Here is a 15,815-nt window from a genome sequence, read left to right on the forward strand (position 1 = left end):
AGCTGGGGCTGGAGGCACCTGCAGGAATTGCCAGTGCCCAGGAGTGGCTCTGCAGCCCTTGGCTGTGACAGCTTCCCCAGCTGCTGTGTGGGTCTGGGGGATGGTAAAGGCTGAGGGTAACTGGGGCTGGATCTTTCTCAATCACTGCAGGCAATCTTTGGTGGGGATGGTTGGGTGCATTGCTGAGCTGCTCCTGTTGTGATTCTTTGCTGCTTTGAGCTGCAGGAAATGACACTGATTCCTTCAGTTGGAGTCTGTGTCTTTGGTGCCGACCCTGCCCACTGGTAAAACAAAACTGGCCCCGTCTGGCCAGATCCCAACAAAATGTCACTTGTTCAGTGTCAATGTGAGGAATCAGTGCCATCAGAAATTCCCAGATGGGAAGCCCTTCCCTGGAGTTCCCTGGCTCTGGAGTGGGCTGAGGTCGGAGCCCCGTGGGAGCAGTGGGGCAGTCGGGTAAAAGAGGCTGCACCCCTGGATGGCTTCAAATGCATCCAAAAACTGCACATGGAAAAGGAAAAGAACTTGTGGGTTTGGGCAGACAAAGATGAATTTGTTAAGAGTGCATTGGAAACAGCACCTTCAGAAGGAACAATTATTGTTGGAATGCTCCCACATGGAGCAAGAGAAGAAGGTTTTAATCTTGAGCTCAGCTGCATTTGTGCCAGTGAAATATCAATATAATAAATAACTATATGTATTTATTGTATAATAAGACCTTAATATATATATATATTTGTATATTTTTATATATATATTATATATATATGTCTGTATCTATCTGTCTATATGTATATCAATATGTATATCTACATATGAAATAATAATAATGTGAAATAGTGCTGACAATACTAATTTGGTAGCTTTGGCTGCTCAGGGATGTCACTCTAAATACCCTACAGAACAGGACTGGCCAGGGCCCTACTGTCAGTGGTCAACTATGTGAGATTGTATACAATGAAAAAAGGAGGAAGGGAGGAAATTGGCTGTTTTCCCAGGGTTTGCTGATACTGTGATGCAGAGTGCTTTGTCTGTTGCTGTGAAAAATTCAGTGATGAAGCCTGCAGGGTTTTTCATGTACCAGACTATCCACAAGCTGCAGGATTGGTTGCACGGGCGAAGGGGTTGTTTAAAAAGCAGTTGAAAAAATGAGGAGATGGAACCTTTGCCCATGGAGAACCCATCTCCCAGATGTGCTCCATGCCCTTAACAATGGCCCACTGGGGAAATGGAAACCCCCTGGCTGTGCACGGCTGCCCCCAATTTGCAAATCCAAACATGGGCAGTGACACTTGGGCTGCCTGGGAAATTGTTCTGGCTGTGATGGCCCCTGGCAGGGCCAGCCCAGAGGCTGCAGGGCTGGGCCTTCATGCACTGGAATTAGTTTGGATAAATTCAAAGCAAATGAGAGCTATCAATACTGAAACAGGAATTCAGATTCCTCCAGGACACTTTGCTTTGGTAACTGCTCCCTTGGAGCTTGGCTTTGAAAGTGGTCATGTCATGAGAGGAGGAATTATTGTTGCAGATATCAAGGAGAAATTAAAGGAATTGTGTTAAACAATAGTGACCAGGATTGGATTAGTCAACCCCATGACAGGGTAGCACAATTACCAATATTGCAATTTTAAGAAGGATTGTGAAAAAAGGAGATCCACCTGCAATCACCACCGTTTGTGGAGATAAAGGGTTTGGATCCAGCAGCCCTAATAATGGAGCCAGAGTGTGGGTCCAGAGGCCAAATGGCCCTCCCGAGGCAGCTGAAGGAGCAGCTCCTGGCAAAGACAACTCTGAGTCCTGAAACCTGGGCAGGAACAATGGGAATGTGTCCCTGCAGCCAAGTGTTCTGTGTGAGAACAAGTAGATCTGACAGGATATTGTTTTACACATGCTGCCAGACCAAATCTCCCTGTTTGCCCCAAGGGCCCCTTTGGGAAATGCTCTGATCCACGGGGCTCCATGGGAAGGCTGCTGTGACACTGAGGGACTTGCACAGGAATTGCATCCAGGAGCCCGGGTGCCCCTCAGGGACTGGGACCCGGCCCCTTCCAGCCAGAGGGGAAAGGGCCCCCCAGGCCTTGTTAGCCACAGACAGCATGGTAAAGCTGAACAGCAAAGGGCCTGGGGGCATTATTCTGGAATTAAAAAGGCACCAGCTCCATGGACAACAGAATTCTTGTTCCTAACTCGAATGAGATTGAGAAAAATGAATGAAGAATGGTGTCACAAAAGTACTACTGGTGTCTGTAAGTTGTACCTTGATAGTCAGCCAGAATCTTTGTCTGCCACAAACACCTCTAGAGTTTCACCAAAGGGTTAGTCATCAAAATGTAATGATGAGTTCTGATGGATTGCTGAGCTTCTTTTGTAATTCTTTGCTAATGATGATGTGCTTTGCTGAGCTTATCCTTTTGTAATTCTTTGCAGCTGTGCATGATATAAATGACACAATTCCTTCAGTTGGTGTCTGTGTCTTTGGTAGTGACCCTGCCCACTGGAGAAACAGGGCCCCCTCTTGCCTGAGTGTTACCTGGGAAGGCAGAAACCCTCCCTCCAAAATTCCCCCTTCCTCCTTGTTCCCCCCTTCATGCCCTGAGCATGATGTGCTCTGGTCTGGGCTGTGCCCGGGGTCAGTTGGGGTCACCTGTCCTGGCTGTGTCCCCTGCCCAGCTCCCCCGCAGCCCCAGCCCCTCCCCAGCGTGGCTGGACGAGGGGCAGGACAGGCCTTGGCTGTGCTGCAGCTCAGCAAGAACAAAACCATCTCTGCGTGCTCAGCGCTGTGCCCAGCACCCGGCCCAGCAGTGTCTCAGTGCCAGGGGCTGTGCCCCCAGTGCCTGCCAGGGCTTTCCATGGCAACTGCCAGGCCAGGTGACCCAGGTGTCCCCCCCAGTGCCGGTTGCCATGGAAACAGTGCCCAGTGCTGCCCCTTTCTGTCTGGCTGACCTGGCCTTTGGCCCTGGCAGTGCCCTTGGCTGCTGGTTCCTGGTGCCCGAGCGGCCAGCGCGGCACAGGGCAGGTGGCCATGGCACAGCCCCCAGCAAGGGATCCCCTCTGGCTCTGGGCACTGACACCAGCCCTGAGCAAGGGGCCCAGGGCAGCTTTCCATGGCCACCAACCACCACAACAGCTCCGGGCATTGGTTGTCATGGCACCAAACCAAGGAACGGGTCCCTGTGTCCATTGCCATGGCACCTGGTGGCACCAACGAGTGTCACTGCAATTGTACCTGGAACAGCCCTGGCACCGCTTTGTCCTCAGGGTTGCCATGGCAGCCCAGGGCAGCAACAGCTCTGCAGGCAGGGGGCCATGGAACCTGGCTGCAGAAATGGCTCCTTGGGCTGGTTTCCAAGGAAACCTGAACGGATGGGGGTTGCCATGGCACCCAAAGCCAGCAGTGGGGTCCCTGCAATGTCCATGGCAACAGTCCCTTGCAATGGCCCAGTGCAGGTTGGGATGATGATCCACCCTCACAGCTGGCCCAGAGCAGGTCTGCAAGTGCCCTTCCCACAGCCTGTTTGCACAGAAACACTTGCAGGGATCTCTGCATTTCCCTTCCCTCACTCTTGGGTCACTCACACACCTCCCAGCCACCCGCTTGGTGCTTTGAGCTGCAAGGAGTTCAAAGTTCGTCTGTCCTTCAGGAGCTAGTCTAATTCTGCCTTCAGCCAAGTTTGGATTAATGTTTATATTAGAACTTCCTTTGTGTCTGTGATAGATGAGTAATATGATGATTGTCTCTCACAATTAATGGACTAATATAATGTGTATATGTAAATATAATATAATATAATATAATATAATATAATATAATATAATATTATATTATATTATATTATATTATATTATATTATATTATATTATATATAATGTATATATAAGAAAAGTTTTATAGATTTGTAGTTGTACCCCCTCTTGTGGTTATCAAGGGACAATGGGAGTTGGGACATCTGGGAGGGCTGGCTTGTCACTATGGCGACATCTGACCTCCAATCAGGATTTGAGGAAGAGATTTCCACCACTGGACAGCGAAGAAGAGGTTGATGGACACAACTTTGGGAGGGGTTAAAGGGTTAAAAAGGGTAAAACCTCCAATGTGAGGGGGCTGAGCACATAGCAGCGAAAATCTTTTGCTCCCAGCGCCATAACCTTTTTTCTTCATTCAGTCTTCTGTTGTATTTTTGATAAGGTTTAATCAACCTTCCTAAACCATGGAAAGTGAGTAGCTATTTCTCACAATTTCTGGGGGCTCTCCTGGGATAGACACCTCTCCCCGGTGGTGCTAGGAGTTTGCAAAAAGAAGTGCACCCACGCCACAAATTTGGTGGAGTCTTCAGATACTCCTGGGGCCACCGGTGGTTGCAGGCTGAAGCTCAGAGACAGCAGGAGGCTGGATGAAGAAAAGAGAAAAGGGGTGAGCACTATTTTTTAGCCAGATAATTATTCTGTAATTCCAGTATAGGAAAGCAAACTCCAGCCAGTACTTCATACCAGACCGGTCCTGGTCCATTGGAGTTTTAGGATGCTGGGCAGTTGGAGGAAATGGCAGGAATCATTATAAAGAGGAAAGCAGAGGTGTTTTTCCTCTGTGGACGGCGGGACACGTAGGACAGAGAAGTTTGAGAAGGGTTTTGTGGCACCAAGCCAGTGGTGGTCTCAGGGAGGCACAGCCAGCGCTGGGCTATTCTGGTAGGGAATGGCAGCACACGTGGTGGAGAGGAAAGTGGGGATTTTCCCCCGTGGCCAGTGGGACACGTGAGATGGGTTTGTGTAGGGTTTTGCAGCACCGAGCCAGCGGCGGTGTTGGGGGAGGCACGGCCAGGGCTGTGGTATCCCAGGCTGGCTGAGCAGCGATAGCCGGCGGCAGTTTTGGGGGAAGCGCCAGCGGCCGGGCACTGGTGGCACTGGCAGTGGCCGAGCTCGGTGGGGATGGCTCTTGGGCAAAACCAGCTCCAGGGTTCCCGGAGCCAGCTGAGATCGGGCTGGAAACAGGACAACGGCCGAGAGGTTTGCTGAGGTGGGGTTACCCTGTAGTAGGCGTAACACTTCACATGCCATGGCGAGTCGGGGCGGAGCTGCCGAGCCAGGGTGGGCTGGGGACGGAAGCCCCTGGACCACAGAGTTTTTTTCGGAGGAGAGGTAAAGCTTTTTTCTAGTTTTTTCTCTCTCTTCCCCTTTTCTTCCTCTCTCCCCTTTTTCCTCTCTCTCTTCCCTTTCCTTCTCCTTCCTCCTTTCCAGGTTTCCTTTTTTTTCCCCTTTCCCTTCTTAGGGAGCTGGGCTCAGTTGGGAGGGCCTGTGCTTGGAAAGGCAGGCTCTGTCGGGGGCAGACCTGTGATAGGCTGGTCATGATGGGATCATGGGTGAGTAGCGAATCCCCAAAGGAAGACGCAGAGATTGAAGAGGAACCAGTGGGCATCCCTCCAGACAGCCCACTAGGAAGGAAGCTAGCCCGGTGGAAATATGACCCCAACACCAAAGATAAGGACGAGAGCAAAATGGTTCAGTACTGCGTATTGGAATGGACCAGAAGGGAAATCAGGAGAGATCATGTCTACTGGCCGAGATATGGATCAGACAAAGGATGGATATGCCGAGCATTAAACATGATGTAAGAGCTAAGGAACCATTCAATCAGGAGGAGAGTGACTGTGCTGCTTGCTGGGAAGGGGAAACCTCCCCCTCGAAGGTGAGCATGTTTAAGGTAGCAGAACATACAGAGTGGGACCCGTTAGACCTGTTCCCCCTCCCACTTCCAGCAGTCCCAACTCCCCTACCCCCTGGTGGGCCTAACCAGAACACCATGAGCAGGGTAGCACAAAGAGAGGAAAGCAGATCAGAGGATGGGAGCCAAGCATTGGGACTGTACCCCCTGAGGGAGGAAGCCCTGGGGGGATACGGGGACAAATTGGATTTGTAACTGTACCTCTCAGTTCTTCTGACATGAGAATGTTCAAGAAATAATTGAAAGGATTACTAGAGGACCTCACTGGATTAGTGGAACAGTTAGATCAATTTCTGGGGCCCAATATTGATATGTGGGAAGAGATGCAATCATTAATGATTATGTTGTTCACACCAGAAGAAGGACAGATGATCCGAGCAGCTGAGATATGGATATGGGAAAGGGAGCATGTGCAAGGACCTCCTGGGGATCTGAAAATGCCCATAGTGCACCCCACCAGGACCACAACAGCACTGGGGGAAGGCAAGACATGGAAGAATAGAGAACATTGATTACAAAAGCCATCAAAGAAGCAGCTCCATGTAACCAAAATGCCTGTAAGGCTTTCAATGAGCAGCAAAAGAGGGAAGAAACCCCAACAGAGTGGTTAGAAAAGCTGAGGAAAAATATAAGGCAATATTCAGGAGTTGACCCTGACACAGTGACTGGACTGATCTTACTGGACAGATAAATTTTGTCATTCATGCCTGGCCAGATATATGGAGAAAATTAGAGAAGTTAGATGGTTGGCTAGAAAAGAGGTTGGAAGATCTCTTAAGGGAAGCACAGAAGGTGCATGTAAAAAGGGATGAAGAGAAGGCTAAGACAAAAGCCAAGGTAATGGCAACTGCCATTAGGGAAGGGAACCAGCATGCAAAGAACAACCCAGGTAAGGGAGGGGGATTCCAAGTATGGGAAGATAGAGGGGAGATGCATCTCCTTGGGACTGGGCAGAAAAAGGAGAGTTTGGGAAACAGGGGAACTTAGGACCAGTCTGCTTTTACTGTAAAGAGAGTGGGAATATTAGAAGGAATTGCCCCCAGAAGGAAAAGGATCTGAGGGTCTATGAGACTCAGCAAAAAGAAGTAGATTAGCAGTGTCAGGGTGTCGTGAACGGCGGGAGAAATGCGACACACCATATGCGTGAATAGCAAATCCCGAAGTTTATTGAAAACCCACACATATTTATATTGGTGTTAATGAAGCTTATACATATTGCAAAAGCTGAGCTCATTATTGGTTAAAGCACACTTAGATCAACCACACCTACTTCTATCTTCTAACAATTATTTTGCTTCTATGTTTGCATTCTTCTAACTTCTCTACCTAAGATAACTACATTTTCTGGCAAGCAATTTTCTCCCCCGTCTTCCCGTTTCAGAGAAGGTCACTGTGACCTTTGTCAGTGATTGGACACTGGTTGCTCAGTTCCCAGCTTGTTTCTCTTACCCTTATCCATCGGTATCACATCGGAATGTCCTTTCTCAGCTAACCAATTATCCAAAAAGCTCTCTACATTTCCCCCGTTTTTCTGTTGAACAAGCATGGTTTGGTTAAATGCAGTAGTTATCATCTTTCGCACCATATTTTGCAAGCATATACAAAAACAAGGCAAAACTAATACTAACAACAAAGCTACAATAGCCACTACAATGCTAACCTTAACAATAGAACGTAACCATGATCCTAAGTTTAAAGATTTGAGCCATCCATCAATACCAAGGCCTGATTCTACCTGTAAGTTCCCAGTTAACCTCCGTAACTCAGAGAGCTGTGAGTGTACACATTGTGCATGATCAGAGAGATTCATGCAACACATGCCTTCAAATTCATCACAGCCATGGCCTTGTGCAACTAAGAGAAAATCAATTGCAGCTCTATTTTGAAGTGTCGCATGGCGAATAGAATCAACATCAAGCAAAAGACTGGAAATTGCTAAAGAAGTTGCATTTGTTTGTTTAGCAAGCCAACACCCTAACTTATTTAAAATAGCATGAGCACCTGCTGCCGATACCCCTGGAGTTAAAAAAGATGCTGCAACTATGGCCGCTGGGGACCAAAACTTTACATCATCCCGGCAGTCAGCTGCAAATGCATGAGCCATTCGTCTGCCTCTACGATGGCGACGGCTCATGTTCAGTATCGTGGACATGTTAGGTGTAAGTAGAGACAGCCGTCCAAGTGTACATGGTCCCCCGTGCAGCATTGATGGGATACCGGCCCAAGCACAGTCTCCACATATCAGGAAATATCCTGCTGGCAATTGAATAGGGTCATTTGATGAGACTGACACTCTCTTTGTTGTATAATTGCACCAGGCCAATGCATTTCAGTAGACAGCCATGCTGGAAGTTACAACATTAGAGTGGTTCTTGACTGACAGCAGGCTTCTATGGTTAAAATGAATGCATGCATCTGCCATCACTGACCCTAACAACTCCAACTCTTGGGGCTCCTGTGGTGCTATAGGAAAGCGGGAAATCCACTGATTCTAATTGTTCACACTCATCCTAGCATTGCTGACCTTACAAGTTGGCACATGTAAAGGGCACGGCCAGGGATCTGCTGGTAATCCAACCAAACAAGTTGTGAAAGGATTGCCAGGAGAAGACAATGACAGGCAAATAGTCTCTTGTTTGGTTAAGTTTGCCAGGGTGACCCATATGTTAGTTTTGGGCTGCGGTGGGGCCCATGCCTGATGGTCTACACTGTTCCCAAAAGAAGCAAAAATTAATAAAGCAATAACATAAAGTTTCCATCAGACACAGCTGCTCGGGTCCATTTAGCAGGTACTCACAGAGATCCTATACATCTTTCCTTACATCATCTGTTTCTTGTACATAGTGACGAATCACAGCAGGAACCTTATTTTCCCCAAAAACACACAAGTGGTTCAAAACACACAAACACTTTAACAATCTTTCTTGTGGCTCTCTGGTATCCATATATTTACTCAGATATCTTTTTAAAGTACCATTTGCTCTCTGCAACTGCATAAACAGCTCATGTAACCTCCTGTTTTGAACCTTTTTTGTAAAGGCATCCTCTATTCGCTCACACACACCTGCAACATACAAAGAATCTGTTACAATATTAAGAGGTCCAGAGAAATGCGTCATGGCCCATACAACTGCAATAGCTCCATCGTTTGCAAAGTGTCCACCTCAGTAGCTCAGAGTATGTGATGATGCCATTGTCCCTTTTCTCGCCAGGTCACTGCAGCAGTTTTGGATTTTCTTCCTGCATCTGTGTAGACAGTTATAGCATCCGATAAGGGCTTTAGTGATCTTTTTGGGCATTGAATCCAACCCCACTGTCCTACCCAATTCAATGGTACATTGGGAATATCATCAGTGGCAGTCACGCTACCAGCTCCCAACAGGGCCTCTTGTAACTCCATACTGTTTGTCAGGTACCATGTCAATGTATCCTTTTTCATTGGTATCTGTATCTGATCAGGTTCCTTTCCCATAATCTGTATTGTCCGTTCACGACCCTTTTTGAGCAGATCAGCTAAACTTTCAATTTTCTGAAGAAGGGTTTTATGTTGTTGAAGTGGAGGAGATATCCATTCCAAGGCCCATGTCTCCCCCGTTTTTCTGTTATGCTGAGTAAGTGCACCCAGTAAAAATTTTGGTCCACACCAAACCGTCAGCTGTATAGGAAGATCGAGATCACGTCTCCGAACACTGCCTTGTGTAACACAGTCCAATATCTGCTGCAGTGTCTTAACCTGTTCAGGGGTTATACGAACAGGCTGTGCCGGATCAGTCCCCTTCAGTAAAGGTCGAAGTTCATCTAAGAGTTCATTAGGGATACCAACAATGGGGCGTAGCCACTGTAGGTCCCCCAGTAATTTCTGAACATCATGCAATGTATGTAATTTAATGTTTAATTGCAACTTCTGAGGGGTAACAATTTGATCAGTAAGTGTCCACCCCAAATATTTCCACGGTGCAGATAACTGAATTTTCTCAGAAGCCACAGTCAGTCCATGGAGCTTCAAAGCATCGTGTATTGCCTGAATTTGTTGACGTGCAAAAGGTTCTGGTTGTGCAAATAAAATATCATCCATATAATGGTAAATGATTGTGCCAGGCCAGGCATGTCGCAAGGGTTGTAGAGCTGCATCGACATACAGTTGACACAAGGTGGCGCTGTTGCGCATTCCCTGGGGAAGAGAAACCCATTCGAATCTCTTGTCCGGCTCCGCTCTGTTTAAAGCCGGCAGAGTGAATGCAAACCTCCGAGTGTCTCAAGGATGCAGAGCAATAGTAAAGAAGCAGTCCTTCAGATCAATAAGTGGCCAGTCCCTTGGTAGCATAGCCGGGTTAGGTAATCTGGGTTGCAAGGCTCCCATAGGCTCCATCTGTTCATTCACAGCTCGCAAATCATGTATTAAGCGATACTTTCCCGACTTCTTTTTAATCACAAAGATGGGCATGTTCCATGGACTTGTTGACAGCTGTAAATGTCCTTGTTTATATTGTTCGTATACCAGCATGTGAACCTGCTCAAGACTTTCCCTTTTTAAAGGCCACTGCTTAACCCATACCGGAACATCCGTGGTCCAGGTTAATGGGATTGGGAAAGTCCATGCAATGGCCTTTAGCCTAAAGGGTGTTCATTTGTCAGTACTACACCCATCTGAGCCAAAATGTCCCGACCAATAAGGCACTGCACAGTAGGAGGCAAAGGTACAACTGACAAAACACCCCGCACAGTTTTATCCTCAATAGTCACAGATAGCATGGGTGTTTTCCTTGCAAGTGTCAGGCCTCCAACTCCGGTTACTAACATCATGGTTGACTGCAATGGCCAATTGTGGGGCCAGAAATCCGGACTCACAATGCTGGAGTCTGCGCCAGTATCTAACAGTCCTACCAAGGTTTGCCTTTCGCCCTGATAATCCAAAATTACAGTGCTCTTTGGCCGTTCATTTAAGTTCATTGTCAAAAGAGCAAGGCCTCCAGTTGATCCGAATCCATGCTCTCCTCTGGGCTGTGCCTGACGAGGGGGTACAGTTTTAGCAAACTGTTGCAAAGGAATTAATTGAGCTATCCTTTGTCCTTTTTCGATCCGCATCGGTGGAAAAAGAGTATGCACCATAATGGAAATTTCCCCTGTATAATCAGCGTCTATTACTCCAGATAAAACAAATAATCCCATCATTGTAGCCGGGGAACGCCCTAAAAGCAGAGCTCCCATAGGTAATCCATCAATAATGAGTGGTCCCTTCACCCCAGTTGGAACCTTTTCTGGGTGAGTGGTCATCAAAATCACTGTTGCTGCGGCTTCGAGGTCTAATCCAAGGTTCCCGGTGGTGGTGGGCTGGAGGCAGGTTGAGCCGAAGTGGTGACAGCTGCTACTTGTGTCCGGGCACGGCAGCTGGTGGGCGCGCTGGCTCTGCCGTTTCCCGAGCGGCATCTGCAGGCTCCGGTGTTGTGGGTATCCAAGCGACAATTGTGACACCAAACACTGATTGCGGGACAGTCCCGTCGCATATGTCCCATTCCTCCACATCGGTAGCATTTGAATCGGCCAGTCGATGGAGCTCGTGGAGCATCTATTGCTGCTGCCAGGAGCAGGGTGAGGGCCGCCAGCATTTGGTTCTGAGAAGACTCTGCCTGCTTCTGTAACCCGACCCCTAGCTCTTTAATAGCATCTACTAACATTGCTTGTGATCCCAGCGGAACATTTGCTAATCGTTCTAAAGCTTCCTCTATAGACCAATTAGCTCCCAGGGTATTTAACACATTCTTGGTAGGCTGATTGCTGTTTTGAAGTGCGCATTGCTTTAGCAAGGTCCCTTTCATGAATTCAGGGACTCCTGCCCATTCAATAGCGTTGGCTACCCTATCTATAAAAGCTCCGAATGACTCTTCTTTACCTTGCTTCATCCCCATGTAAGAAGGAATTCCTCCCGGATCCTTAATTCTATTGATAGCTAAACGTGCCAACCGCATAGCCTCCCTGCACTTTTTGGGACCAATTAATGCTTGTGCTTCCGTTCTAAGAAAAGGCCCGAACCCCATTAACTCCTCCAGGGTCACCCCATATAATGGGTCCCCTGGTTGCCGTACTACTGCGACACATTGCTGACAGATCGCGTGCCAATGTGCGTTGAACAGAAGCTGTTGGTGCTGAGTAAAAATGAGCCGTATTAACGCCCTGCAATCTGCTGGCAGCAAAACCTGAGTGCCCCAGATGTAATCCAGCATTTGTCTTGTGGGTTCACTGGTTACTCCAAATTGACTAACCGTGGATCGTAACTGCGATAACAGTTTCCAATCCAAAGCAGTTATTGTAGCTTGAAACCCTCCCCCCGCCAGGGGAGAATAAACCACTGGGCAGGCAATTTCCATAGCAGCTGATATCGCCTCATCATCCCCCGTGTCCATGAGATCTTTAGCTACTGCGGCCCATGCCTCCCTTCGCTGCTGTGCAATGGCCCTTGCAAGGTCACTCTCCGACCCGGGGATGAGCGCATTACTAGGCGGAGGAGGTGTAGGGCTTGACACCGGGACAGGCGGCGCGGACGGCACGGCGGGGGGGGGGGGGGGGGGGCGGCTGGCCGAGGCAGGAACTGATAGCGGCGGGGAGCTGTTGTCTGGAGCGGGAACTAGGGTCGGCAGGGAGCCGCCGCTTAATGTAGATGCTGGTGCCGGCAGGGGACCACCGTATAAGGCAGGAACCGAAGTCGGCGAGGGGGTGCCACTTAAAACAGGCGCCGAAGCTGGTGGGGCCATGCTGCTTAGAGCAGGTGCCGATGGGGGTGGGGAACTGCCGTTTAGAGTAGAAGGCGATGCCGGCGGCAGATTGACTGTGGGCGTAACAGGAGGCAGCGGGGAACCAAACCAGTCCCCATAACTCCTGTTCCTTTCATGAGCTGCACTAGCCTGCTGGGCAGCTCTTTCCTCTGCCTGGTATTTCAGCAATTCATCATGCACGACTCGCCATAACTTTCCCAACTTTCTCGCGGTCTTATCATCATCTACGACTGCCTGCCACAACTTATCCCCAAATATACGCCACTCCGACAATTCATGCACCGTGTGCGGATTACGAAAAAGCCCCTGTGCACACCCATAAGCTAACAACCCAGGAAGCTCTTTCTGCAAATCTATACCCTTAACCTGACGCCCTCGTAAAAAGTCAGTAAATAAATCATATGCTGCTTGCCTTTCTTTATCCATGTTAAAGATAACAGTGCGCTTCTTGCAGCCCTTGCAGACTCCGGCAGAACATATCGGCTGGGCTCTCCGTTGAGGTCACCTGGGCACTGCACTTTCCCTTTTTCAGCGGTGCTTTTGCCGTCCTCAGCTGCGATAGGACCCGAACTCCTTACGCCGCTCGACCATGGCTACCGTTGAAAGACGTCCGGGGTCGCCATTTGTCGTGAACGGCGGAAGAAATGCCTCACACGATATGCGTGGATGGCAAATCCCAAAGTTTATTGAAACCCCACACATATTTATATTGGTGTTAATGAAGCTTATACATATTGCAAAAGCTGAGCTCATTATTGGTTAAAGCACACTTAGATCAACCACACCTACTTCTATGCTCTAATGATTATTTTGTTTCTATGTTTGCATTCTTCTAGCTTCTCTACCTAGGATATCTACATTTTCTGGCAAGTGATTTTCTCCCCTGTCTTCCCGTTTCAGCGAAGGTCACTATGACCTTTGTCAGTGATTGGACACGGGTTACATAATTCCCAGCTTGTTTCCCCTATCCTTATCCATCGGTATCACATCGAAATGGCCTTTCTCAGCTAACCAGTTATCCAAAAAGCTCTCTACACCATACAACTGTGGGGAATGTGGGATGACCTTTAGTAGGAAGACACAAATGAACATCCACCAAATGATCCACACAGGGGAGCGGCCCTACAAGTGCCCCGAGTGTGGGAAGAGGTTTCACACCAGCTCTCAGCTCCTCCAGCACCAGCGGATTCACACAGATGAGAGGCCCTTCCTCTGCCCTGACTGCGGGAAGGGCTTCAAGCACAGCTCCACCCTCGTCATCCACCAGCGCATCCACACTGGGGAGAGGCCCTACGAGTGTCCCCAGTGTGGGAAGAGCTTCACCAGCAGCTCTCACTTGACCAGACACCAACGGAGGCACCAGTAAAAGAAGCCCTGCACATGCCCCAACTGCAGGAACAGCTTCATGCACTGCTCCAGCTCTATCCCCCATTGGAGACCCCACGTTGGTCAGAGCCCTGGTGATCCATGTTCCCTGTGATCCATGCTGGGAAGACACCTGTACCTTTTGTTGCCCCTGCCAATGACATGATGTGGGATTGGAGAACATGAGGGTCTGGCCATGGCCCTGTCATTACATTCACTCCCACCTCAGGTCATTGCCAGGGGCAGGAAAGGGACTCTCTCCCTCTCTCCCTGAGGAGATGGGTGTCCTTTCCAGACAGGAGGAAATACATTGCCAGGAAGAACTAGTTGTTGATGTTGTAGTTTTTTCTGTAAATAGTTTTACTTATCCCTTCTGTTATCAATATTGTTTTTGTTCCTGTTTGTTCTTTATCTCGTTGCTGTTCCCAATAAATTGTTCTTATCCCAGCCTGGGATCTTTGCCTTTTGTGCTTTCCATGGGAGGCGGGAGGGCAGCGAGGGCAGCGCGGTTTTAGCGGGAGCAGGAAATTGGGGAATCCCATTGCTGAAGCCCAGCCCGTGGAAACCGAGCATCCCAGCTGGTGGCAGCCCTGGTGGCCATGGAAACCACCCCTGGGATGGGGTCTCCATGGAGCTGCCAAGGGACTGAGCATAGCAACAGGGGGCTGGTGATGGTTGCCATGGAAACTGCCCATAGCAACAGGGGGCTGGTGATGGTTGCCATGGAAACTGACCATAGCAACAGGGGGCTGGTGATAGTTGCCTACTAAGGATCAGATTTGTCACAGGCCCTCAGAGGGGTTCCATGGGGACATTCCAAGAATCTCCAGGCTGTTCCAGAGCTGCAACGTCACAGGCAGAGACAGGGGCTCCATGGAGACCTCCCAGGGGTTTCTGGGGATGGTAAAGAGCCCTGTGGTCAGAGGCAGTCACAGCCATTCCATGGTGACATCCCAGGAGTCCCCAGGCTGCCAAAGAGCTGGGATGTCCCAGACACTCACATGGGTTCCTGTCATGGGCACAGTGTGAGCTTCAGGCAACATTTATTAGAGAAGCTCCTGTTGGGTCACGAGGTGCAGAAACGATCTCCAATGCTCCCCATAGATCCCCAAATGCCACTGTTGAATCAGTGTTCCGTGCTTTCTTTCCAATGGAAAACAACCATCCTTATCCTCCAGGTGTCCATGTCTGAAATTGGGATTCCACCTCCAAAATTCTGGATATCCAAAGGTTACTCCCAGGCACAATCTGCCAGTACCATCAAGCCTGGCTGGCCTTGACCTCTGGTGGCTGCCCCTGCAACACTGGGGCTGGGTCCTTCCCTTCCCATGGAGACCACTGGGACACTGTGGGGACCCCATGGAACCAAGGGGATCCCTGTGGCACCACTGGAGCCCATGGAACCAAGGGGCCATGGTGACACAGCGGGGGTTCCCTAATGGAACCCAGAGACCATTCTGGCTCTGTGGGGCCTGATGGAACCATGGAGACCATTGGGACCCTTCAGGGCCTGCTGTCACCAAAGGGGCATTATGGCACCTCAGGGCCTCAGGGAAGCAAGGGACCATTGGGACACTGTGGGGCCCCATGGAACTGAGGGAACATGGAACAGGCCTGGCTGGCTTGGCCTCCCAGGGGCCACCTGACAGCTCTGGCTGATGTTGTGATGTCAAGGGCTGCCTCTCATCAGCTCTCGGAAAACTGGGGCTCCTTGCTTTCCTTGCTATGGAAAACAACCGTCCCTCTTTTTAAATGTCCATTGCCAAAATTGGTATTCTCTCAAAAAATTTTCCTATATGCAAGGGTTTCTCTCAGAAAAAAATCCTGCCAATTCTGGCTGGCCTTGTCCTCTGGTGGTCACCTCTCTTCTGCCTGGCAAACACTGGGGCTCTGTTCCTTCCTTCCTACGGAAAAGAACCAACCTTCATGTCCATGGTCCATGGCCAAAATTAGAATTTGAC

The 15,815-nt window shown here is 49.2% G+C and overlaps 1 protein-coding gene across 1 annotated transcript in view; it reads left to right on the plus strand.

Annotated features, from left to right (window-relative positions):
- LOC139604077 (zinc finger protein 420-like) overlaps nt 1–13,861 on the plus strand; it is a 249,072-nt gene extending 235,211 nt beyond the window's left edge. Inside the window, exon 4 of the mRNA XM_071455064.1 lies at nt 13,591–13,861. Coding sequence (XP_071311165.1) covers nt 13,591–13,855 — 265 coding nt within the window. The 3' untranslated portion in view covers nt 13,856–13,861. The remainder of the gene's footprint in view (nt 1–13,590) is intronic.
- The last annotated feature ends 1,954 nt before the right edge of the window (nt 13,862–15,815 follow it).

Source organism: Agelaius tricolor, unplaced genomic scaffold (genome assembly GCF_023055355.1).
Source record: "Agelaius tricolor isolate 1412-34295 unplaced genomic scaffold, bAgeTri1.0.p SCAF_43, whole genome shotgun sequence".
NCBI lineage: Eukaryota > Metazoa > Chordata > Aves > Passeriformes > Icteridae > Agelaius > Agelaius tricolor.